Raw genomic sequence first — 25930 nt, forward strand, 5'->3', positions numbered from 1 at the left:
TCTCTCCTCTCTGCAGCTTTCATGTGCAGTCTTTTTAATATTTTTAAAACTCAATTTTGCATCTCTCCGGCATTATTATTATTATTATATATTATTATTATTTATTAATAAATCTAAGGCTGTCTCACACTTTAATCTGGTCTGTAACTGTTTCATACGCTCATAATATATATTTTCTTTAACTGTGCATGCAATGTCTTGTATATAAATGTATACCTTGTTCATTTATGTAACTGTATTTGTAACCATGTATTATTTGTTTTACTCTGTGCCCAGGACATACTTGAAAACGAGAGGTAACTCTCAATGTATTACTTCCTGGTAAAATATTTTATAAATAAATAAATAAATAAAATTATTCTTTATTATTCATTTATAAATTATACAATATAATAAAAATAAAATAATAATTTAAATTTTTAATTATACCATATCATACAGGAATAGAACCCAGGACATTTCATATGCTGGTTAAGCAAACCTTACCCCTACACCACAGTGTACACCCCTACACCATCAGAGTACACTCTTCTTTTGTCACACCCAGCTTATGGTGTAGAGGTAAGAGGTATGGCATTGGCAGTGGAAGGTCCTGAGTTCAATCCCTGCATGTGTCTAATACAAAATGTACTAATGTTCAATTTGTGTGTGTCCGTTAGTCAATAAAGCGTTTGATTGAATGTTTAAAAAAAAAAGACTGCAAAAAGCTGGAGAGCACGTGGACGGCTGCAGAGAGTAAAGCTTCTATGAAGTGAGGAGAGTGATGCCGGTAAGGTTCTTGCGCTCCAAAATGGAGGTTTAAAATTCGGGAGCCATGCTCAGACTGCGTTATAACGGGGTTGAGCTATATATATATATATATATTTGGGGCTGCTAATTAGCTTAGCTAGCCCCCCAGTTAGAGAGAGCTGGACTACATGTGTACATATCCCCCTCCACCAAAGTGGAGTAGGTTTTCTTTTGCTTAAATGTCTTTGCTGTGTTAAAGGGACATACATAGGGACATGGACGGACGGACACGGACGGACGGACACGGACGGACGGACGGACGGACACGGACGGACGGACAGACGGACACACACGGACAGACGGACACACACGGACAGACGGACACACACGGACACACGGACACACACGGACACACACGGACGGACGGACACAGGCACAGACACACACACACACACCTACACACACCTTTTCTGTGTGTATTTCACTTGTTGATACTAGGCCTAAGGGAATCTAAAATATTTATCTCGCCTTTCCAAATGATGAGAACATCATCTATATAGCATTTCTAAAGTATGATATTGTCACAGAAGGGATTGTTTTCCCAAATGTTAGATTCCTCCCAAAATCCCATGTAGAGGTTGGCATAGGATGGAGTACATTTTGTTCCCGTTACGCATTTCTGTATGTAATTTTTTTTTCTCAAATGTAAAAAAAGTATGCGTTTTTTTTTTTTTTTTTAAATATTCAATGCCTGCCATACTTATCTCACGGGATATAAAAGTATATAACGATTGAACATCTCACGTGACCCATGTATAGCCCTCTCTCTATGTTATATTGTTAAGTATTTGTATAATTTGTACAGTATGGAAATCTCTCAGATACGAATCAAAAGAAAGTATTAATGTTTGTAAAAAATGATTGACGTATTCTGATAAATATGTAGTGAGGAATTGAATGGCTGAGGGAATAGGGCAACCTAACAGTTTTTTTTTTTTTTTTTTTACATTTTTATGAATTTTTGGAAGGTATTAGAAGATTGTCAATCCTTGAATATATATGTACAGCATATTACGTGAGAGAATCCAGCACAGGTACTGTAAATCCATGTGCATGTATCCCCATTGGAAGTAGAGAACCTGCCCATTTAGTCCCCACTCTGCTCTCAGGAGTTGCACCCTACAAGGCATTATGGGCCGTGACTTCAGAAAGCAGAACGGTGACTGATAGCTCTGCCTCTGATGTGGATGTAAGTGCCCATCTCTACTGACATGCGTACAAATACAACACGGCTAATTTGAAGGAGTGCCAGCAATTTAATAGATGTCTAAGGTGCCAATACACTACAACCTCTAAACATAAATAAGATAATGGTGGTACAAGGAAGAGCACATAACTTTTATGCATGGGCAAACCATTTATTCAAGTTAAGCTTTATATATAATGTATAGCTATATATAACTGTTTAGCGATAGTTCCTAAATGTACTGTGTTCCATGCCAATATCAAAAAAATAACAAAACCAGTGCCACCATATTTTTTAAAGGGATGTCAAAGTTTATATATCTACATCATATCACGCATCTCTATTTTCTCCTCAGTTATAGTAAATTTATGAAAATTAAAGAAACAATATAAAGCATTTTCTTATTTATTTATTTATTTTTAAATACAGGATTGAAGCAGGGGGTCTCTGGAGCTGTACCCCATACATTTCAGCTCTGGGTACCCCCTGCTTCCAGAGATTTTTACCTCTGTAGTGGGTGCCGGTAGCCACTCCAGGGTTCACTATATGGTTGCTTTTCAAATCTTCCGGGCCAATAGGGAGCCGTGACACTGCTGAGATACCACCATCCCCTTCGGAGATAAGTATCTGCGGAAGCAGGAGGTCCCTGGATCTGAAATTAATGGGCTTCAGTTCCGGAGACCCCCTGCTTGAAACGTGTGAAAATGAAGGGGAAAAAAACAAACGAAAAAATGGCTTGGATTACTCCTTAAAATTGTCCTCTACTCTGATGTAGTTTAGAAACAACAGGATTGTCGAGTACCACAGTATTATAGGACTTTATACTGTATACTAGTGGTACAGTATGTGTACCACAAGTTGTAAAAACCTTGATCTGGATTGAATAGTAGATTAGGTAATCTCATTCATTATTTCACTGGGTTTGCATTTGTTAAATCATAAGGCATTAGGTTTGAAAAAAATATATTGGGATAATATTCTGCAAACACATTCTACTTAAAGATGAAGACACTTTATACATGTGTATTGTTAGGGGTTACTTACCAAGTTGGCCATGTAAATTGTCAACAAACCTCTCCTGTAAAAAAAAAAAAATAATACAAATCAAAAAAAGTTGAAATATTTCTCAATATGAATTTAGCACATTTCTTTCACTGATAATTGGCAGCGCAAATCTATGGCACTATGTATTAATCCAAAAGTGGTGCAGTTAAAACAAACAGCACCAGATCAAATAAAACACCCCATGTTTTTTTAATGTTATTTCATACATATGGTGCAGATCTTTTACCCCAACATTGCACCAATTTCTCCCTAATGCAAATGCCCCACTGTTCTGTCATTCTGAAAGCAGAAGATATTACTCAGCTACCTAAGGTGAATACTGATAACACCTGAAGATTGCAGTGATTTAAAACAGGCAACATTTATTCACAGTTGACTGTACATCTATTGGCAATATGAGTCAAAGGTGCATAGCCCACTCAAAAGCAACAGTTAACGAAATATGTCATGTACAGTAAACAATAGGCACTTTTGAATTATGATCCGAATTGTCTACAATTTTTATTTTATTTTTTAAATGCGCATTTGATGATGTATAACCAATTTTAATTTTAAGGCCTTAAGGGAGTCTTAATGGATTTAATTTATTCTCCCAGAATCCACTGTTTATTTCAATATAGTCTCTTGAACAAGATTCCCCAAAGGCCGATATAATTGCAGTCAAATGTATCGTCATTACGTAACAGCATCACTGAAATAATATTTAGCATGAGCACCGTATTCACCAAAAATTATTTATTCATAAACTGCAGCAATATCAATCTCCTTTGCATACACAAAAATTGTGTTAACTCTGTATTAAACAGTGCTGGCAACACAAATTGTGGAGGGGTGGGAGATTGCACATTTTTGTACTATAGGGTTATGTAATAGGATTTCTTACACAATCCTATGGCAGAAAATCATTTCACCTCTTTGATGCCTGAGGTTACCAATGAAATGCAAAAGAATGTCTTAAACCGCCAAAGGGTTTAACATACAACAAAAGCACCTTACAAATAAAACACAAAAAGCATAACATCCATGTGCCACATGTGCAAACATTAACCCCTTTGAAGCCTGAGCGACCAGCTATTATAGGTTGATCATAACTGTCTGGCAACTTGGACTACTAAGGAGGCAAAATAAAGCAACACATGCTGCTGCTATTCCCTAGAGAGTCTTCAAATGTGACTTCATTTATTGAACAGCTGAAAATAAAGAAAGCCCAACTTGATCGTGAAATCAATTTCAATATAATGAAATAAAGAAAACGTCATACCCAAAGAGTTATAGATTTGCAACCCTCTTAGAACCCCTCCTAACTCTATAAATGATTAATACAGTGTAGAGGAAATTAAGCATGGAGAAATCCCTGTGCTACTTCTGCACTCAAGTCGCGCTTTAAAAAATAATAATTGGGCTCTGCCAGTACCCGGAACAGAAAAGCACTATGGGAAATGCCACATAATCAGTAGACTGCGGCAATGCTGGGCCATAGGAGTGTAATGCAGGATAGGGGGGTGATGGGGGGGTGAGAGGTAAAAGTGAAATGGGGAACCATGTAGAGAGAGAGACGCACACACAGAAAGAAGGTTAGAAACATAAGGTAGAAAGAGGGACAGGCTCAATGGAGAACGCACTTATTTTTATCCTAATTTCATTTCACACCCAGTACTCATACAACAATAAAGAGTTGCAGACCCCTGTGCAATTGTCATAAAAGTTTTTAATAAGTTATAACACTGTTTTGTTTCATTTTGCTTAGCTGTTTAGTGTATGTTAAATTCCTGGTGACTGAAAATGTATAAAGGCTACAGATGGATTTGAAATGTCATGCCATGAATAAAATCTTTGTCTTCACTCACTCAGTTGGTTTTGCAATTCAAAGGACACATACCATTTATTTAAATGTTAGTGGAATAATAGGTATTACAGCCTCTAAAATAACCACATCTAGCTAATAAAACGTTGCACTATTTATATCGTCAACAGACAATGTACATCATAGTCTTTTCGCAGCATCCACTTTGTAAAATAATCTGTCCATTATGCTGTGAAAAAAATGTGACCAACAAGTTGGATTCTATTTAGCTGGAAGAGATTACAACAATGTAATCCCATCATTACTGTATATCTGTTCCTGGATCCTTTCAAGATTTCATTATATAGTCCCATGGGTTTCACCAAATAGCCATGAGAAAATTATTTGGATAAGCTAAATATGTCAGCTGTCAAAGAGAATTACAAGCTGCAGGAACATCAACTAGTAACAATAAGGATTTATCACAACAATATCACTTATCAATTATATTTTGGTAAGCGGTCTACTAAAAAAGATCAAGCAACAGTAAAAACATTAAAAAAACATGGTTTGGTATTGTTAAGCAGAAACCAGCTTTCGGGCAAGCCTCTTAACTTTAGCTCACTGGCATGCATTAGATCAGAGGTGGCCAACGCCAGTTCTCAAGGGCTACCAACAGGTCAGGTTATCAGGCTATCCCTGCTTCAGCACAGGTGGCTCAATCTGTGGCTCAGTCAAGGAATGAGCCAGTGATTGAGCCACCTGTGCTAAAACAGGGATAGCCTGAAAGCTTTGACCTGTTGGTAGCCCTTGAGGACTGGAGTTGGCCACCCCTGCATTAGATGCACACACTTACCACTATAAAATGTAACAAAGTGCTTATGATTTGTATAAGTATACATTATTTTCAACAAACTGTAAAACCATGTATTAAAAATTCTGGTATCAAAAAACCTGAAATAAATGCAAATAAAGCTAAAAAAAATAATATAATGTTAATAATATAAAATATAATAATGTATGTATGTATGTGTGTGTGTGTGTATGTATATATATATATATATATAGAGACAAAAAAAGAGAGAGAGCGCACGCCCCATAGCATAATACTGCATAACATTTATTAAAACAAGGAAGGGGATGGGAAATGGGGGGGGGGGGGGTAGGAATCGCACTCACAGGATGCAAATGGTTAAAAGGCAATTTGTGATTATATCACCACCATCCGGTTCTGGATACTGCAACACGTCTCCGTGGACTCCTTCAGGGCTGCCAGACACGATCACCAGGGACCAGATGTTAAAGGCTCCGTTCGCTGTCTGTATAGAGTCCAAAACTCCAGCTCACACTTCCAATGGCCGCCGATCGTATTCCCGCGCTTGGTGTAGGCTGCTGCGCGTGCGCGGCGTCGTCGTGATGACGTAATCGCGCTCTCAGTACCCTAACGCGTTTCGTCACCTGACCGGTAACTTTCTCAAAGGGCTGATGTAGAAAGTAATCAAGTCCTGCCCTTAAATAACCAGTCCGTTGCCAGGCAACCCGTGATCGGGTGATTAATACAACCTGTGGTGGTATTAAATGAAGCTAATACATAACATATATGCTAATTATATAGAGGACTAGTTTTCTAAGGGCTGATAGGGACTAATGCACTTCAGGAATGAGCATAAAATAATTACAAATGTGCAATTACAACACAATAATATACAATAATGAACAATAATATGGGAACAGAAAGGATATCATGACATTATTTTTTAACACTAACAATAAAATTCAAACATTTTGACACCATATATATTCATCAATCATTGTACTGCAATGTATATTTCCAAACATTATTCTCAAACTATATTTGATGGTTTCCCATTAGGAAAATCCACAAGATAAATGTTTCACAAGATGTATTCAAAATTTATTTTTCACACTCTCCATAGGTGTGAATAACTATACCATACATTGCACTACATGATCAACATATAAAAGCAAGATTACATTAATTAAAACAATAAATTCAGATCTAACTGATCTACATCATAAACAGAACAAAATTACCCATATATTCCAATTCCATATCCATATATACATAGAGAAGGATTTAAGACCCATAGTCTATATAAGGCATGAATGTATATAGAGAAAAAATTGATGTATATTAAAAAGTGATATATTCCCTTTTGGGTTAATAGATTATATCTGTATATCCCTTACATATCTCTGTATACTAAAAATACAAACATATTATATTTGTTCCTTAGTATTCAATTTATTACACTTAGTGCCTCAAATACTATAGGATATAGAAATTGGATTAACTTATTTCCACAGAGACAGGGAAAGAATGACCTTTAATAGTCACAATTAAACCCCTGTAAAAATACAATAGGTTAATAGAGAGCTGAAGAGAGGGAGGACAAGGTTTGGATATTAATAATTGTGGACTAAATTTATGTATAGTGCATAGGAACTCCTACTATAAAGAATTTTCTATATAAACAAATATATATAAAATTTATATTTTAGTTGGGAAAACTAAATTAAAAATAGAAAATATAAATATGAAAATGAAATGAAGAATGGGGGAAAATAATTTTAAACGCCTCTTCAAATATTATAGGAAGTGAATAAAAAGATAAGAATGAATAGATGGGTATTGAGAAAAAATGAAGGATGATGAAAAAATACATGCACTATACATAAATTTAGTCCACAATTATTAATATCCAAACCTTGTCCTCCCTCTCTTCAGCTCTCTATTAACCTATTGTATTTTTACAGGGGTTTAATTGTGACTATTAAAGGTCATTCTTTCCCTGTCTCTGTGGAAATAAGTTAATCCAATTTCTATATCCTATAGTATTTGAGGCACTAAGTGTAATAAATTGAATACTAAGGAACAAATATAATATGTTTGTATTTTTAGTATACAGAGATATGTAAGGGATATACAGATATAATCTATTAACCCAAAAGGGAATATATCACTTTTTAATATACATCAATTTTTTCTCTATATACATTCATGCCTTATATAGACTATGGGTCTTAAATCCTTCTCTATGTATATATGGATATGGAATTGGAATATATGGGTAATTTTGTTCTGTTTATGATGTAGATCAGTTAGATCTGAATTTATTGTTTTAATTAATGTAATCTTGCTTTTATATGTTGATCATGTAGTGCAATGTATGGTATAGTTATTCACACCTATGGAGAGTGTGAAAAATAAATTTTGAATACATCTTGTGAAACATTTATCTTGTGGATTTTCCTAATGGGAAACCATCAAATATAGTTTGAGAATAATGTTTGGAAATATACATTGCAGTACAATGATTGATGAATATATATGGTGTCAAAATGTTTGAATTTTATTGTTAGTGTTAAAAAATAATGTCATGATATCCTTTCTGTTCCCATATTATTGTTCATTATTGTATATTATTGTGTTGTAATTGCACATTTGTAATTATGTTATGCTCATTCCTGAAGTGCATTAGTCCCTATCAGCCCTTAGAAAACTAGTCCTCTATATAATTAGCATATATGTTATGTATTAGCTTCATTTAATACCACCACAGGTTGTATTAATCACCCGATCACGGGTTGCCTGGCAACGGACTGGTTATTTAAGGGCAGGACTTGATTACTTTCTACATCAGCCCTTTGAGAAAGTTACCGGTCAGGTGACGAAACGCGTTAGGGTACTGAGAGCGCGATTACGTCATCACGACGACGCCGCGCACGCGCAGCAGCCTACACCAAGCGCGGGAATACGATCGGCGGCCATTGGAAGTGTGAGCTGGAGTTTTGGACTCTATACAGACAGCGAACGGAGCCTTTAACATCTGGTCCCTGGTGATCGTGTCTGGCAGCCCTGAAGGAGTCCACGGAGACGTGTTGCAGTATCCAGAACCGGATGGTGGTGATATAATCACAAATTGCCTTTTAACCATTTGCATCCTGTGAGTGCGATTCCTACCCCCCCCCATTTCCCATCCCCTTCCTTGTTTTAATAAATTTTATGCAGTATTATGCTATGGGGCGTGCGCTCTCTCTCTTTTTTTGTCTGTAGATATCTGTGGAGTTGGTTTACCCTGTGTGAGAGCAGCCTAAAGACCCCTTTCAACATCAGACATCCTATCATCATGGACTAATTATGGAAGGACTGGTTGGAGTTTTTTGATTTTTGTGTCTTTCTTTTTCTCTTTTTTGAGCACGTTCATGCACTGTTTTGTACACTTTTATTGGTTGTGTTGTATCAATATGCACTAAGGTCACATTAGTGTAATTGAGATATTAACCCTTTCATACATCATTCACTTTACACAACTTTTTATTCATTAACTATAGTCATATTTAATTTATTATATCACTATTATATTTTTATTTTTTGGCGCCACACTTTTTTGTTTTTATATATATATATATATATATATATATATATATATATATATATATATATATATATATATATATATACACACACACACAGTATTTATTTGTAAAGCACCATGCATGTACATACTGTAGCGCTTTACAGCAGTTATACATGTGACATAATAATAAGAAATATAATGGGAATAAGAGCTTCATACATACAAGTAGAGATTAGTAAAAGGAGGCCCTGTTCCAAAGAGCATACACTCAAAGTGCCATTCTATTTGTCTACCCTGTGTTGGTCATTCAAACTCCATATGAGAGAATGCTCAGTTTTCTTAAAAGCAATCTGCGCTAAACTACATACATATATGATATTGTTATTACAGAGTTGCACTTTAATCAGATTTGGGAGGCAGACTGCCGACACTGCTCATGGCTGTCCTCCTTCCTTTTGAGACCTTCGCCTCCTGTACCCAGCTAGGAAAGGTTCAAGTGATATCACAAGGATACCCCATGATGTCAGGGCCAGTCCCACCAGTATTTCCCCACTGACCAGTAATATAATAATATAATCAGAGGAAGTGGGAAACACCAATTCTTTCATTTGTTTCTACATTTCTCAAGACACTTTAATGATTCTACTCTATCTTGTGTGTTTTTATTTATTCCACAAAAAAATAGAAGAGGAAGAGAAATTCCTAATTAGAAATTACAATAATGTATTCCGATCTTTGCACTGTAAGTATTAAAGCAGCAAACCTGTCATTTTGAAATCCCTGGTCCTGAATTATGTTGGTTTCAGATCCGTGGACCCCAATGGTTGCCGAGTTACTTACTGGTAAAGGTGCTTTACTTACTGTATTGTTGCTGTGTTTTAAATGTCCGTCCAATAGGAAGCTGCAACATATGCCACTGCTACTTCCTATTGGCTCGCGGGACCTGTATAATTTAAATGTCATTATGTTTCCACTGGTGAGGAGTGAAATGCCAGTATCTTCACCAGTAAGTATCGCAGGATAACGGAGCCATTCCCAGAGCTGAAAATAATGCAGGACCGTTTCGGGGACCCCTTTGTTTCCATCCTGTAATTACAAAAATGGGTCTAACAATATTGAACAGCCGGGATTTCTGCTTTAAAGTCTATCTAGCCCAAGAGTCCTATTTTGAAATTCCATTAAAGAGCCTCAAAGGATTTGCCTTTTGTCCACGAGAAAACACTCTTAAGGCTTAGTCCATAGACACTTCGCTCGTGCGGAGGCACGCTGAGGCTCAGGGAAAACAGTGATTTCCCTGGCCTTAGGCTTAGAGCGTGCGCCGTCCGTGGGCGTGTTTGGGGGGCGGGCCAGTGACGTCACGGACTGGTTCGCCCTCATAGGGCGAACCGCTCATGTGACCGGCCCTGCGCTCCGGCGAGCTCTGAAACTTAACATTTGTTAAGACGCACGCTTCCGCAAGCGTGCGGAAGCGTGCGCGAGCCCCTGCTAAAGCCGCTCTCAATGCGGCTGCAGGGGCTCACTGCCGAGCAGCAGCACGCCTCAGCACGGGTCAGCGCCTAAGCGCTGACCATGCCCGAGGCCTAAGCTTATGTATCCGCTGTCACGGAGACCATGATTTTGACAGAAGTTTACCATTAGTCAAATCAATGATGATATGAACTGATAATAGCATCAAGAAGACAATACAAAGGGACACTTTTACAACAACAACAAAAAAAGAAGTATAGTAGTCTTACTCACACAGGTATGTGTGATTACAGACAGTTGAATTGCAGATACATTTCATCTGTATTTATTTAATTAGGCTGTACTAGATAGGCCTATGTTTAGGTTAATTATATCTTGAAATGACGAAAGCATTTATTTTCTGAGCTCCTTGTAAATAAGGTCTCATAACAATCACTGATATTTTAAAACATGTTTTGGATAGGCTTATACAAGACTAATACTAAGTGCCATGTCAGTAAAGGAAAAAAAAGGATGTCTGTAATAAAAACACAACAGTACTAGAAAAAGATAAAATCACAGATGATTTATACAGTAAATAACTCATGTATTCAGCAGTCATTTAACCCCCAAAAAAACATTGAAAAGGTGATTGTAGCGTGTGGAGGAACATTTTGTCTGCACCCACATTGTCTTTATATAAAAGCTACTGTTTAAGTTGTGTGAATTCAATATATTTCCTCATTTTATTTTTCCTGGTATGTTTTGCTTTGATAGAGAGTGTCCACCGAATTCTTTGGAACAACAACCATACCAGATTTTAGAAATGACCCAAGAATGAACAAACATGAGAAAATCTGTTGTTTACATATGAAACGGTTGTCTAGTCACAAAACATAATCCAGCTAGGGTTCAAGTAGGATACGGTCAGATTCTGCTAAATATGGCACACAACATCTGTCTTTTTATATTGCTTTTATTTATGATTTAGAAGTCTCCACAATGATCATGTAGTGTGGATGTTTGTGTAGTATTAACACTATTTTCATTTATGTAAAATACAGACAGCACCATAGACACTCCTAACTATTGGTCTGTAGGACTTATTTGTTTGTAAAATACTTTACTAGGAAACCATACATTGTTACCTCTCATTTTCAAGTATGTCCTGGGCACTGAGTTATAATGACAATACAAGGTTACATTAAATGAACAGACATTATACATTATATTGTCAGGCATTTCGTGGACAATTAAGAGTTTATATATGTTGTGGTCATATGTAACAGTTACAGACAAGATTCAAATGTGAGACAGCCGAAGTCTTGAAAGAACTTAAACTAGAGGTGGCTTTGAGAGCTTGTGGTAGGTAGGTTGTTACACTCATGAGGTGCACAGTAACAGAAAGTGAAGAGACTGGATTCTTTGTTGAACTTTGGGACCTTGAACAATCCTTTGGAGTCAAATCTCAGATGATAAGTGCTGCATGTGGTACGGGTGAGGAGCTTGTTCAGATAAATGGATAGCTTCTCCAGAAAGTATTTGAAGGCAAGACAGGAAAAATGTACTTGGCGCCTGGACTCAAGGGATAGCCAATCTAGTTGTTGGATCATTTCATAGTTACGTGTGTTATAGTTACATTGTAGGACAAAATTGCATATTAAGAAGTAGAGGGCAGTTAGTTTGCTAAGGTGAGTTTGGGGTGCTGTACCATATACTATGTCCCCATAATCTATCATTCACATCTGTTGTGCAATGCGCTTGCTGACCAGTGGGTTTAGGGAGGGTTTATTCATATAAAGTACACCTAGTTTGGCATAGGTTTTGAATGTCAGTGTATCAATATGCAACCTAGATGTTAAATGGGAGTCAAGCCATATAGTCAGATATTTCAAACTAGCTAGAGTGGTGCTACAGTGTTTAAAAAAAAGTTTGTTTTGGGAAATTCAAATCAGACACATATTGGGAGCTACCCGATAGAGTGATACCAGTTTAAAGAGTGTTTACCTATTCCAGAGCACTGGATAACATGATCAACAGTATCACAAGCCTTTGTAAAATCAAGGACTATTGCATCCACATTCGATCTAATTGCAAACTTTTAAGACAGTAGTTACTGTGGAGTGTTTTGGGTGAAAACCAGATTGGAGTTTGACTAAGGACATTTGTGTTGGTATAATAAATCTCTTAATTGGGAGTGGACACATTGTTCCATGACTTTGGATAGTCTTGGGAGAAGAGAGGTTGGTCTGTAGTTGGAGACAATGTTTTTGTCCCCACTTTTGAATATTGGGACAACTGTGTCAGTTTTGCAGTTCTGCGGGACATGGCCTGAAGATAAAATTGAGTTGTTTAGGGAGGCAAGTGGTATTATAATAGTTGAGTGCTAGGAACTTTGATTGCAGTAGGTCAGGACCACATTGGCTTTTTTAGTTTTAATGTTAGGAGCACCTGTGTGATCTCTACAGATACTGGGACAAATTGAGAATTGTAAGCACTATTGGGAGGGGGTGGAGCTATAGGGGTTCTCCCAGGTTGAGCTTCATGATAGTAGTTAGGGTTGCACTTATGCTAATAGGGAAGTAGCACACCCCACAAAGTATTAATTCAATGCGTTTGAATGTCAATGTGATTTATCAGAGTAGTGTCAACATTTTTGATATTAGATGATTATTGATGGCTAGAAGGCTGACATATTATTGATGACCTTTTAAAAGTTTGACAGATAGAGGAAAGAAAGAATCCCTATATTGTGGCACTTAGAGAAAACACCCTCGTTAAAACATAATCTTTATTAAGTACTTTAAAATAAAGCTGTTCGGAAAACCACATATGCAAGACAAAAAAATAAATAAAATCAATTAAAAAGAACCGAAGAGGTGGGGCTGAGGTGCTAGTATTGCAGTATTATATATATATTTGTTACTAGACTTAGTGTGACACTTTTTTTTGTATACCTACCTTTGGTAGATTTGATTAAGATTGTCAGAGATATATTGTATCCTATGCACAGGGAGCAGCATACCATAGATCACACACAGCCAGAAGTAGGTCTTCAGGCCTTGGATATTTAGAGGTCAGTTCTTACCCATAGTGAACACAAGTGTCTAATGCCATTCTGTGTTGAAAAGGCCTGGAGCAAAAAAGTTTAACATTGACTTAATTGTTAGACAACGTCAATGTACATTGTTCTGCTTGCATGAAAAAGGAAAGAAAATCTGTGTTTGCAGCACATTCTTTTTTCCCATTACTGTATGAGTCCCTGCAGATATTTTACTAACAGAGGAACTTGGCCCAGATCTCTCTTCTGGAGGATACAGCTGTAGGTCAGAGGGTAACAAAACGGAAAATGGTAAATGTGAAAAAGTTTCTATCTTTCTTTTTTATAAAACTTTATATTTTGCTGGCAGAGGGACTGCATATTTATACCTTGAAAGGGCAGTTTTTGCATGCATGTATATTTTGTAATTTTTCAAATGTTTTCCTTGCTCACTAATTTTGTAAACTGTATTGTCAGGGGCAGAGATTGGACCCTGAGACGGAGCAGCATCAGGAGGGTTATAACATCTTGCCTTGTGTATGAACATGCACTTTTTTAAACATGGCTGTAAACCCCTATTTGTCCACTTATTGTCTTGCAGTATTTGCATGTTGCATATTTCCCCGAGAGTTGGCCTGTAAAGTATGCTTGATTTAACCATTTAATTTTATTTAAGGCCTGGAGGGTCCCTACTCTATTTCCGAACCACCAACGATGTCCGATCGGTGATCATGGAGCGTTCACCACCCCATTGCAGAAAATTAGGAATGGCACCAATTTCACCACTTGCAAAGATCATGGGGATGTTATTATTAGCAAGTTACTAAACCAATATGGGCCATTCCCCAGTTTGATTTTGGTGGTTACCTTCGTCAAGCCATATTTCTGATTATAGCATGTTATTTTGTGTAGGAGTGGGTTATTTCATTGTTATTGTTATTCTAAACTTATTGAAGTTCTGCACTAGAACATTCGCGTAAGACACACTGTCACAAATCCACTTCCCCCCCACCCCCCTCCCACACCCTTTGCGCCTCACTCCCACCTGCGCTCAATTCTTAACCCCTCCCACCTTGATCTCGGGGAGTACGCTAGCAAACCTGGATAGGTTGTGCTGTTTCCGGTCGCAGCAGTGACTGACAACTGCCCTGTTACTGCGTTGCAACGTACGTGCCGGGGGCAAAACTTTAGGCGCCCAGGATTTTTTCATCCCTGTCGTATACACATCTGGTATCAATGTACTCATTGCAATAACATTTGGTACATCTTAGTATATGTGTTGGTGGCCCTTGGGAACTGAGTTTGAGACCCCTGGATTATACGAACAGCACAAGAAAATACGTCCTATCAAGTTAGAGTTGTTTTGTTCTGAACCCGTTCCAACTGCTGCTCCTGTAAATATACTGTCACTGTAAATCTCTGAAACACAGAAGTCTGCTGTTTTTCTAGTGTGACACATGACAAAATACATTTTACTAAAGCTTTGGCTTCATGGCATGGGCTTTTGTTCTACCTCATGTAACAACATGTCCAAATGCAGTGCGGAAAGCTGCATCAACAGTGACCTACTGTAAAGTCTGTTGAGTTTAATTTATTTATAAAATGTTTCCCGGTAATTATAGGCTAAAGCTGGTAAATTCCGGGCATTATTGAAATCCCTGCTCTCTGATTGGTTAAAATTCCAGGCATTATCCATTCAGTAGTGACTAGTACAAAAAATGTGTGATTAAGGCGCTCCTTTATGAAGTGAAAAAAACGTGATAATAAATATTAAATAATAATAATGTGTTTACTTATATTATAATAAAAGTGCAAATGTGTTTGTAATAAATATTGGTGGTATACAATCGTAGCTACAACCCTCTGAAGAGACGGTCCGATTCTCCTTAGGTAGATTTCCAGTGGCGGCTGTGGGGAGCGCAGACGTCACCATATGTGAAAAATATATATATATAGAGATATATAGTGTAGAATTCTTAGATAAAAGACATCTTGAAAAAAAACAGAAATGGGGACTCATACTTTCCCGGTGGATAAACAGCAGTGGAAACACAAAAATGGTTTTCAGCTCAGGTGGTCAGCGTAATGTTCCTCGGTTGGAAACAGAAGATCACACTTAGTGCAACATTGTATGTTCATAAATTTGATATATTTGACGAAAAATATTGCACTCACATTGGTACAATATGGCATGGACACATAAAAATTAAAGGTGGCTCGATCCCTCTGATCTCTTCGACCGCTGCACGCCATCACGTCACTTCCGGTGGTCGTCCGCATCACTTCCAGATACGGATGGACCCGCTTTCGGGAGCCGTGGGTGCGGAACGGTCACAGGAGCTTGCGTAGCCTACTCGAACTTGACTCCTGTGGAAGCTTTTTTAAAGCGAAACGCGTAGAGTCAAGTTTGAGTAGGCTACGCAAGCTCCTGTGAAGGGGAGATCAGATTAGCCAATTGGGCTGCAGCAATCCCCTGCTCCATGATATTGTTACATTGTGCGCGCGCTGAGAGCACGCCAGTCAAAGCTGGGACAGAAGAAGGGTAGGGTGTGCGTGCGCAGCGTGTCAGTGGTCCCTGCACTAGGCCAGAGACTCCCTTAGGCCCCAGCTAGCCCCCGACTCCCCTGTATAGTTTGTGGCTGCTACAGGGACAGGCCCTTAGACAGGGACACTGCCCCACTTAGCCTCACTAGTGTTAGGGACACCAGAACGCCGTGCAATAGTTGCGGGCAGTGGTCTGGGACCAGACCACCACCGAAAGACAGAGACTCTCTTCAGTGTGGGACACTCCAACCGAATACCACCCCACATGGACACGGACGCCATCGTGGACAACGTTGCTGGATCAGCGAAACCCTCGTCAGTCGGTGCTACCGGGTGTGGGGTCACCTAGCAGGTACCTCACCTCACCAAGTGCACCAACTACCATATTCAGTTCTAGTGGGGCAACGCTGTCTCACAAATTGGTTGGGTTACTACTTGGGGAGACCAGAGTGATTGGGTGCCCAAGAGCCCCTCTGTACTTTGGGGACTGTGTATCAGGTGAGGACAGTGTGTTGGAGGATATGGCTGTGCGTTTCCTAGTTGGCGAGACTGGTATTGTTATTACTCATTCAGTAAACTGTTATCTTATACCACGTGTGTATTTCTTATATTGTCCTGTGACGGGGTTATCCAACATAGTTTGGATCCCGCTAAGGTGGAGACGCTGTCACCAGACTCCTCCCCCACCCTACCTGCAGAGAGCTCCGCTCAGGAGATCACTGAGGAGAAAGGTTTGTGTGTCTGCTGTGTGTTTTGTGGGTCTAGAGGTGGGCAGCAGAGTCTGTTTTGTTGGTGTGTGTGTCTGTAGTGTGTGTGTTCACAGTGGGGCTGCAGTGGGTGAAGAGGGGGGGGGGGCTGGTGGTGTGTGTTTTGAGGATGTAGACGGGGCAGCAGTCTGTTGTGTGTGTGTGTGTGTGTCTGTCTGTCTGTGTGCAGTTTAGAGGGGGCTGCAGTGTGTGTGTCTTCAGTAGGTGTACAGGGTGGAGGAAGGCTGCAGAGTGTGTTTTTGTGTGTGTGTGTCTGCAGTTTTGTGGGTTTACAGGGGGCTGCAGTGTTTGTTTGTGGGTGCAAAGCGGGGCTGCTCTGTGTGTGTGTCTTCAGTGTGTGTTTTGTGACTGTAGAGTGTGGAGGAGAGCTGCAGAGTCGTCTGTGCGTGTAGAGGGGGGTGCCTTCTGTGGGTGTACAGTATGTGTAGTGGGGCTGCAGTGTGTGTTTGTATAAAGAGGTGGGGCTGTGTGTATGTACAATTTCCTTTTAATAAACACGTGCAGTAAAAGAATGTAGACGATCATGCTGATAAAAATCAATGACTAAAAAAAAGTATCTTATCTTTTTTATGAACATTTAAAAAAAATTTTTTAAATAAGCATAAATTTTGCCTATATTACAGTAGGAATTATCCCCTCAAAACAGGACATTACTGTCCAATAATGCCATGGCTGGGTTAAAGTCCCTCGGCTTTGCCTTGGGCCTTCAACTCTTCCATTATTGGCCAGTAATGCCCTGTTCTGAGGGGATTATTACTTAAGCAATACATTGAGTTACCTCTCGTTTTTAAGTGTAGCTAGGTTCCCCTGGGCCCCCTTACCTCAGGTTGAGTGTGCGCATCCAGGCAAGTTGTGGACGGCACTGCGGGGGGGTGGGGGGGTAGAGCGGCAAGCGGATCGCCGGAGGCTCCGGCGGCTCCATCGTGGTTGCAATCGCGCATGGGCAAGATGCCGCGCATGCGCAGTATAGGCGCGCAGAGTGGCCATAAGTTAGAATAGGCTCCACAAGAGACTACAACACCCAAAAGCCTCAGTGGCTGTGATCACATGGCACGAGCCAGCCTATCGGGCTGCAGCAATCTCCTGCACCCAGATAGATACTTTTCACGTGTTTGCAACCATGCCAGTCGGAGCTGGGACAAGGAAGCGGTAGGTTATGTGTGCAGGTGTCTGTGGCACCTGCACTAGGCCAGATAACCCCTATTAGGCCCCAGCTAGGCCCAGACTCCCCTCAGCTTGTGGTTGCGGCAGGGACAGGCCTATAGATAGGAACACTACCCCTGTAGCATAAAAGTGAAGGACACAGCCAGGACACACTGTATCCTGGCATCCAGTGGTCTGGGACCAGATCACTACCTCCAGCAAAGGACACTCTTCACGGTGACACCGTCCAGGCGGGACACCACCCAACGTAGAGGCGGAGGCTTCGTGGGTTACGGCAACGGATCCATGGATCCCATCATCAAGATACAGAATCTGCACGACCGGGTGTGGACACACCCAGCAGGTACCCAACAAAGTTCACCAACTCACTTTTAAACATTGGGTGGGGGGATTGACCTTCTGGACACCGGGTTGGTTGGGTGCCCAAGGGCCCCATGGTACTTTAGGGGACACGACTCCATTGAGAGGGGGCGGAGTATTGGGAGGTACGGCCGTGCGAGGCCTGGTGGGTAGGCTGTAACTATATTAGCTGCATAAAGTAAAACTGTTCTGCTTTACCAAGTGTGTATTCTTTATGTGTCCTGTAATGGGGGAATTCCACACACTAGAATCCCGTACAGCTGGGGGCGCTACAGAGCATCATTCAGGTATACCCTAGGTTCCCAGTAGTGGAGACTCAGCTCTCCTGTACGCCACAGTTATAGCACCACACGTATACCGTAGCCACACATCTCCCAGGGGGTGGGGGAAAGTGCGCTACATAAGTATATCCTGGGCACAGTTATTATAATAGTACACGGTTACATTAAATCAACAGAGGTTATACATTTTATTTAAAGAAATTTCATGAACAGTTATAGATAATATATGTTATAGGCGTATGCAACCGTTACAGACCAAATGAAAATGTGAGACAGCTTTAGTGTTGAAAGAATTTAGACTGGGGACAGTTTTGAGAGTCTCTGGTAGGGAGAATGAGGAGCGTCCGGATTATTTTTGAACCTTGGGACCACGAACAGTCTTTTGGAGTCAGATGATAAGTGCTGTTTGTGGTAGTGGTGAGGAGCTTGTTCAGATAGGCTGGTAGTTTGCCCAGAAAGACTCAAGTGATAGCTAATCAATTATTTAAGCAATTCGCAGTGATGTGTGTTGTAGTTACATTGTAGGACAAAGCTGCATATTGCGTTGTAGAGGGAGTCTAGTTTGCCAAGGTGAGTTTGGGGTGTTGTACAAAATACTATGTCCCCATAGTCTATAATTGGTATTAGCATCTGCTGTGCGATGTGCTTTCTGACCATCTGGCTTAGGGAGGCTTTGTGAAATTTCATGTAAGTGAACTAATGGTAGTTATTTTACTTTTTTAATGGGAAAATCATTTTTTAAATTAATTAATTATTGGACTCTCCTTGTGTCTTTGCCCCACCTTTTTCAATCTTGATTGCTCGATCCTGGTGACTATGTAATGTAAGATATTGTGCTATAAATGGAGAGATCGTACAGAAAAGAGAAATTGCCCTAAACTTCCGTTTACAATATTTGCATTTCCAGCCTAAACTTGAAAAATATATTTTAAAAGATGTATGGCATGAATGATGAACACATGGGAACTGATCAAGGATACAGTTAGATTAAAACAGGGTTTATTTAAATGTTAATGAGAACGCTACTTTAATCATCTTAGTGTGATAGAAGCCTTCCAGGCCATTCCAGGATCTGGAGCGGTTAAGATTGAAACAATGAAGCTCTGAGATATGTCTGATTACATAAATATCAAAAAGACTGCACAGAAAAAAAAAAGTTGAGATTCTGGATTTTCAGGCGATTGGTAGAGAATGTAAACCTTGATTTGTATTTATGCCTTTGACAGAGAGCTGTTGTTTTCAATGAAATAAATGTGTGCCCCCCAGCCGCTCATTATTTTTCACAAAGGCAAATGATTGCATTTCAACCTCTTTGTGGCAAAGAGGATCTTTAATGGGAATCTCTGTGTGCTAAAACTTTTCTTCTCCTGTGTTTGCACAGCGAGTCTGTTGTTTTTAGAAGTGTCCACACCCAAGGAAATCCTTATCTGAGTAGATTCGACTCTCTTTTAAAGCATTCCATTTATGCAAGACAACCAAACATAATCTTACACTTTTTTTCCCCCCCATTTTGGCCAAACTGATCAAAGGCTTTTTTATTTTCAATTAACTCCTTCATGCTTTAGTTTTTTTCCGTCTATTCACATTGCTTGAGTTACCATCAGCAAATCTGCAATAAGAAGCCACACAACACCAAAGGAGATTGGTTAACATCAAAGAATCTCTTGCTTACAGGTCATATTGCACATCAGACAGATTTAGTCCGATGGCAACCAAACTCCTGCAGTGTCTTATTGTTACTAAATCTACTTGTGATATCTGAAGCTCTATTGCAAACAAAAGTTGGAAGCCACATACTGGCTCATACTTTGGACTTGGGTATGCAACTATTGCAAGTGTAATTATCTCCTGCTAAGAATTCTCATTGGTTCGGAGTGCCCTTTCATATTAAACAGAATCATTTTACATTGAGAACCAACCACAATACTGTACTGTACAATTACTTCCCTTGCTGCACCAGGAACTAAAAATTAGAGATGATCGCAGACCATCAAGACCAATTGGCAATTTGATAATATTCTGCAATACTTTCTCAGAACCCAGGAGGGTCCCATTGGAGTGATGTTCCTGGTATTACCTCAAAATGATTGATTAATTAAGTGTACATAATTCAGGAACAAGGTCAGAGGCTCGATCACAAAAGTATTCGTTTTTGGGGGTGTCCTGATACACTGGAGATGACAGAGTTCCCCATCTCTCTTCTGTTGTTTGAAGAATCTAAACGTGTGGTAATTGTAGTGTTTTGCTTGAGGCAAAAGTTTCTGTGCATGGGCTGGAACCTGGGTATAAAAATGAGCTGCGCATTTGCTGAGGGAAAATGGGATATGTGCATGCGTGGGGGGAAAGAGGGGCTGCACATGTGTGGCGTTGAAGAATCCAACACGTGTGGGGCCAATAGGTTCAGTGCATTTGAAGGGGGTTCTGTGAATGTGTGGATATGTGGGGACCGGTCTGTCTGGATGGAAACGGTTAAGTACATGTACAGTAGCATTGGGTAAAGAGCAATAAAATAAGCAATGGCCGTGATCATCTGGAACCTGAGGTCACAGGAATCAATGTGCTTGCTACTTCTAATTAATTGTTCTAAAATACAGCCTTCTCAATTCTGTACCAATATTCAAAATACCTTATAAGTATTTGTTAGAAGCATCCTTGTCGTATCATTACAGACATTTAGCCGTATTCTGCAACTTGATACACCTCTAGGAACGGCCTTAGAATGGTCTTATGGCGTAACAATTAGGACAGTTACTACTCTGGAAAATGCTTCAAGCACCCCCATGATGAATTTATATCAGCGGCGTTTGTCGTCCATAAAAGAGATGTCTTTGCCAAATTTGCAAACTAAATTGAAGCACAAATGAAACTAATGTAATGGAACGGTAACTATATATATTGTATGCAATGACACATCCTGCCAGTAGAAAACTTAAATAAACAGGACATAAATGACATAAGAATAGGATGAATCACCGGGTCATTATTGCAAGAAGACAGATGGGTATGTGGCAATGGAAGGTCAAGACCAAGGTAAATAGGGAGTCCAAGAGTTTCCTTCCACCACAAAACAGCAGCATAATCAAACTTACAAGAACCCCCTTCTGTATTGTTTTTCAAGAAATTCAAAACATCCGCTGTGCATGTTTACTTGGAATTTTCTATTCGAATATAATCCTCCATTAATTTGTTTACAACAAATTTGTCTCCATGCAGAATGACCTTTCCCCTATTTCAGAGACCTAGTCAAAACATTTCCTTAGGCTGCGTCGATAGTGCAGGAGGCGGCGCGAGCGACGTCAACAAACTCTAGGACGACAATGTGTTAGTGTATAGTGTGTGCTCGCGCGCGCATGCACAACGGGGAGACCGGCACTTCGCGTTGCCACCAAATTTGAATTTCCTGCACAACGACCGGGTCACGTGAGCGGTCCGCCCAATGAGGCCGAACCAGCTCCGTGACGTCACAGCCGCGCCCCCCCGACACATCCCCAATACACCTCCCAGTCGCCTCTGCCTGCAGGACAGAAATCTGTCCTGCTTGAGGCAGGCGTGATGCTGTGCCAACGTGCGTGCGCACACTTCCACTATGGACAAAGCCTTAGGTGTAGTCTTGATATTTAGGCACAAATACCCTTAGGAGCTCTATTATGTTATTATGTACAATACATATATATATACACAGTGTTCGACAAACCTATACATTTACTTGCCCCGGACGAGTGGATTTAACATCGTGGCGAGCTCCTATTGGCCCAAGCAGCACACGTGTGGTACTAGGTGGCGAGTAGATTTTTGTGTTCAGCGAGTAGATTTTTTGGTGATTTGTCGACCACTGTATATATATATATATATATATATATATATAGTGACAGTCATTAACTCAGTATGCTGGAGTGAGGAGCATATGTTTGCTTCCAGCATACAATCTGTCAAACTCCTCCTGGAAAGGCATGCACATGCAGCTAATTAAGCAGGAGGAACTCCTGTGAGATGGAGGGTTTAAAAGGCAGGAAAAGCTACACAAAGCTAGTTTTTACCCAGGAGGCTAGAGAGGCTTTTCCCAGCAAGGAAGCCCCAGGCTGTGGCTCTGGTCCCCCAGCCCTGCGAGGAGCTCTGCTGTTGGGACCCCAATCCAGGATAAAGACTGATACGAGCTGGACACAGCCTGCTCCCCGGAACCGGCGTTCCTGTTTACTGTTGGAGCTGCAATAAAGATAAGACTTTCTTATTATATTTTGGATGTGGGGTACGTTTTGACATGGGAACCAGCTTAGCTGGCCATGCAGCTAGTGAGGGTGAAAAATATGGTGTAGTTAGCTTTCCCTTTAGGGAATAGGTGTTTATTTGCTATGCTTTATTATGATTTAAAGGGACAGTACCCATTATGTTAATTTGTCTGCTGGTTAATAAACCTACCCGGTTCAGCTTAATCCTATGCCTAAGCGTCTTCCTGACCCTGCCGCAATATATATATATATATATATATATATATATATATATATATATATATATATATATATATATATATATATATATATATATAGAACGAAAAGAAGACAGCGCGGCTCCCATAGCATAATACTGTATTTTAATAATAAAAATATGCGTGCAAATAGATCACGGACACTTACATTGTGCACAATAAAATAAGACAGTGATATGAAATCTTTAAGATCACCCGATGGAGCCTCCGTAGATGAATAACGTGTGTAATGTCCAACACACTCCTGCCGTGGATACCAGGGGGGTGAGCGCGCACCCAATCTCCACCTGGCTGTAAAATCCCGCGAGAGTGTGTATCCACCAATACCACAGGATACTGACACGGCAGTCAGACTTCCTGCATCGAAGTTTCAAACGTAATAGAAACGGACCGGCTCCAAAACGAGCGAATGTCTAAAATACTCAAAATATGAGTTGTAGGATATAAAAGTCCAATGATAGCTCCTTTCCTACTTTTATATCCTACAAGACACTTTATATCCTAGAGACACTTGAGAAAGTCACCTAGAGTGACGAAACGCGTTGGACGTCATCACGTAGCAGCGCAGTGACGCGGGCACGTTTTATGCGATGCAGCCAGGAAGCAACCAGGATCACTTGTTCCTTTACATCTGGGGATAGAGGCACCCGTCTTCATATATACATCCGGTGCCGCTGCAAGGACTCAGATGCAGGAAGCCTCATCTCAAACTGATGTCTGACACGTGGGAAGTGATTTTGTGCCACAGGAAAATTGATTTTTCAGCATCAGAACAACAACAGTTTAACCGGATCGCACGCTGAGGAGGTCTATTCCGTGCTTCAACAGATGTAACAGGTCTGTCACCAGCACACCCACATCACCATTGAGAAGGGACATTCTCTGGTTGGTGTTTACTGTTCCTTACTGGGCTATCATCAGCCATATGGACTGTCATTGAAATTCACCACTGTTGGCCTTTTTTCCCCATGATACCTTGCTTGCTTGCTCCACATTCCCTTCCATATGTCACTTGCTAATTGCTCCTATCTGTTTGTACTAGACATATTATTGCTTTTTAATCACACCAGTTTACTACTAGTCCTTTTGACTACTCTGGTCATTTAATAAAATTCACACATATTTATTTTTCAATAATACGGAACTGGCGCTTCTTTTTCTCCTGTTTTCTGTTTTCATTTGGTCAGGCTTGACCACACAGAAGCTTTGCCTATTCCGTACAGACTGACCCTATGCTATAATCAACTGATGCTCACATTATTCACTTGCAACACTTATGTAATCCTTTTTTTTACACTACACAAATACAGAATTAATTTGCACATTTTAACACTACCATTCACTCACTAGCGCTACTAATTGTTTCTGTGTCTATATATATATATAAATATATATATATATATATATATATATATATATTTATTATAGGCTCCGGCGACTCCCTCCGCAGGGCGCCGCCATCTTGGTTGCGATTTGATGCCGTGCATGCACATTGTACGAACACGAGTAGGCGACCAATAGGAGAAGGCTCTTAGCAGGACTACATGTCCCATGAGCCTTATGTAGGTACCCCCTGACCCTCAACAACCAATGGGACTGTTAGAATCTCCTGCTCACACATTGATACAATTCACGAGCTGCAGACCACACCAGTCGGAGCTGGGACAGGATAAGGGTAGGGTGTGCGTGTGCATGTGTCTGTGGCACCTGCACTAGGCTAGAGACCCCCCTTAGGCCCCAGCTAGGCCCAGACTTGCCTGAGTTTGTGGTTACTTCAGGAACAGGCCCACAGATAGGGACACTGCCCCTGTAGCACCAGTGACAGGGAATTAGCCAGGATGCAGCTGCATCCTGGCCCTTGGTGGTCTGGGACCAAATCACTCACCTATCCATCAGAGACTCTCTTCATGCTGGCACCGTCCACACGGGACACCATCCAATGCAGAGGTGGAGGCTTCGTGGAGGACACCTTGGATCCATGTATCCCATCTACAGCATCTGCGCGCCTGGGTGTGGACACACCCGGCAGGTACCCAACGTTGCAAGTGCACCATCAAACACTATAGTGGGGCAGCGCTGTCACACACACCTTGGGTGGGGATTTACCTGGAGGACACCAGGGTAGTTGGGTGCCGAAAGGCCCCATCAGTACTTTGGGGACTAGGTACGGCCCTGGTGGGTAGGCTGTATATTATATCTCTATGCATATTGTAAAACTGTTCTGCTGTACCACGTGTGTATTCTTTGTGTGCCCTGTAACAGGGAATTCCACACAGTTAGAATCCCATACAGGTAGAGGCGCTACCGAGCATTGATCCAGATACCCTGGTTCCCAGCAGTGGAGGCTCAGATCTCCTGGGCACCATCAGGTATTGCACCACACCCACACACCGTAGCCACACATCTCCCAGGGGGTTGGGGGAAAGTGCGCTACACATATCTATCTATACACTCTGCATGTACAAAATGATTAATTGCATCAAACCTTACACGTATAGTTTGTGACACATAATCCCTACAGTACTAAAGGGGCATACACTGCATTGCTTTGCAAATACATTTTTGTTTTTAAACAGGCCAATATGTACATCACTTTTAGTGTGAAGCCCTTTTCAGGGTGTTAGCCTAAAGCTTTTGTGC

The 25930-nt window shown here is 40.4% G+C and overlaps 1 protein-coding gene across 1 annotated transcript in view; it reads right to left on the bottom strand.

Annotated features, from left to right (window-relative positions):
- TMEM135 (transmembrane protein 135) overlaps positions 1-25930 on the bottom strand; it is a 420640-nt gene that overhangs the window by 257644 nt on the left and 137066 nt on the right. The window contains exon 4 of the mRNA XM_075592564.1: positions 3020-3053. Coding sequence (XP_075448679.1) covers positions 3020-3053 — 34 coding nt within the window. The remainder of the gene's footprint in view (positions 1-3019; positions 3054-25930) is intronic.

Source organism: Ascaphus truei, chromosome 3 (genome assembly GCF_040206685.1).
Source record: "Ascaphus truei isolate aAscTru1 chromosome 3, aAscTru1.hap1, whole genome shotgun sequence".
NCBI lineage: Eukaryota > Metazoa > Chordata > Amphibia > Anura > Ascaphidae > Ascaphus > Ascaphus truei.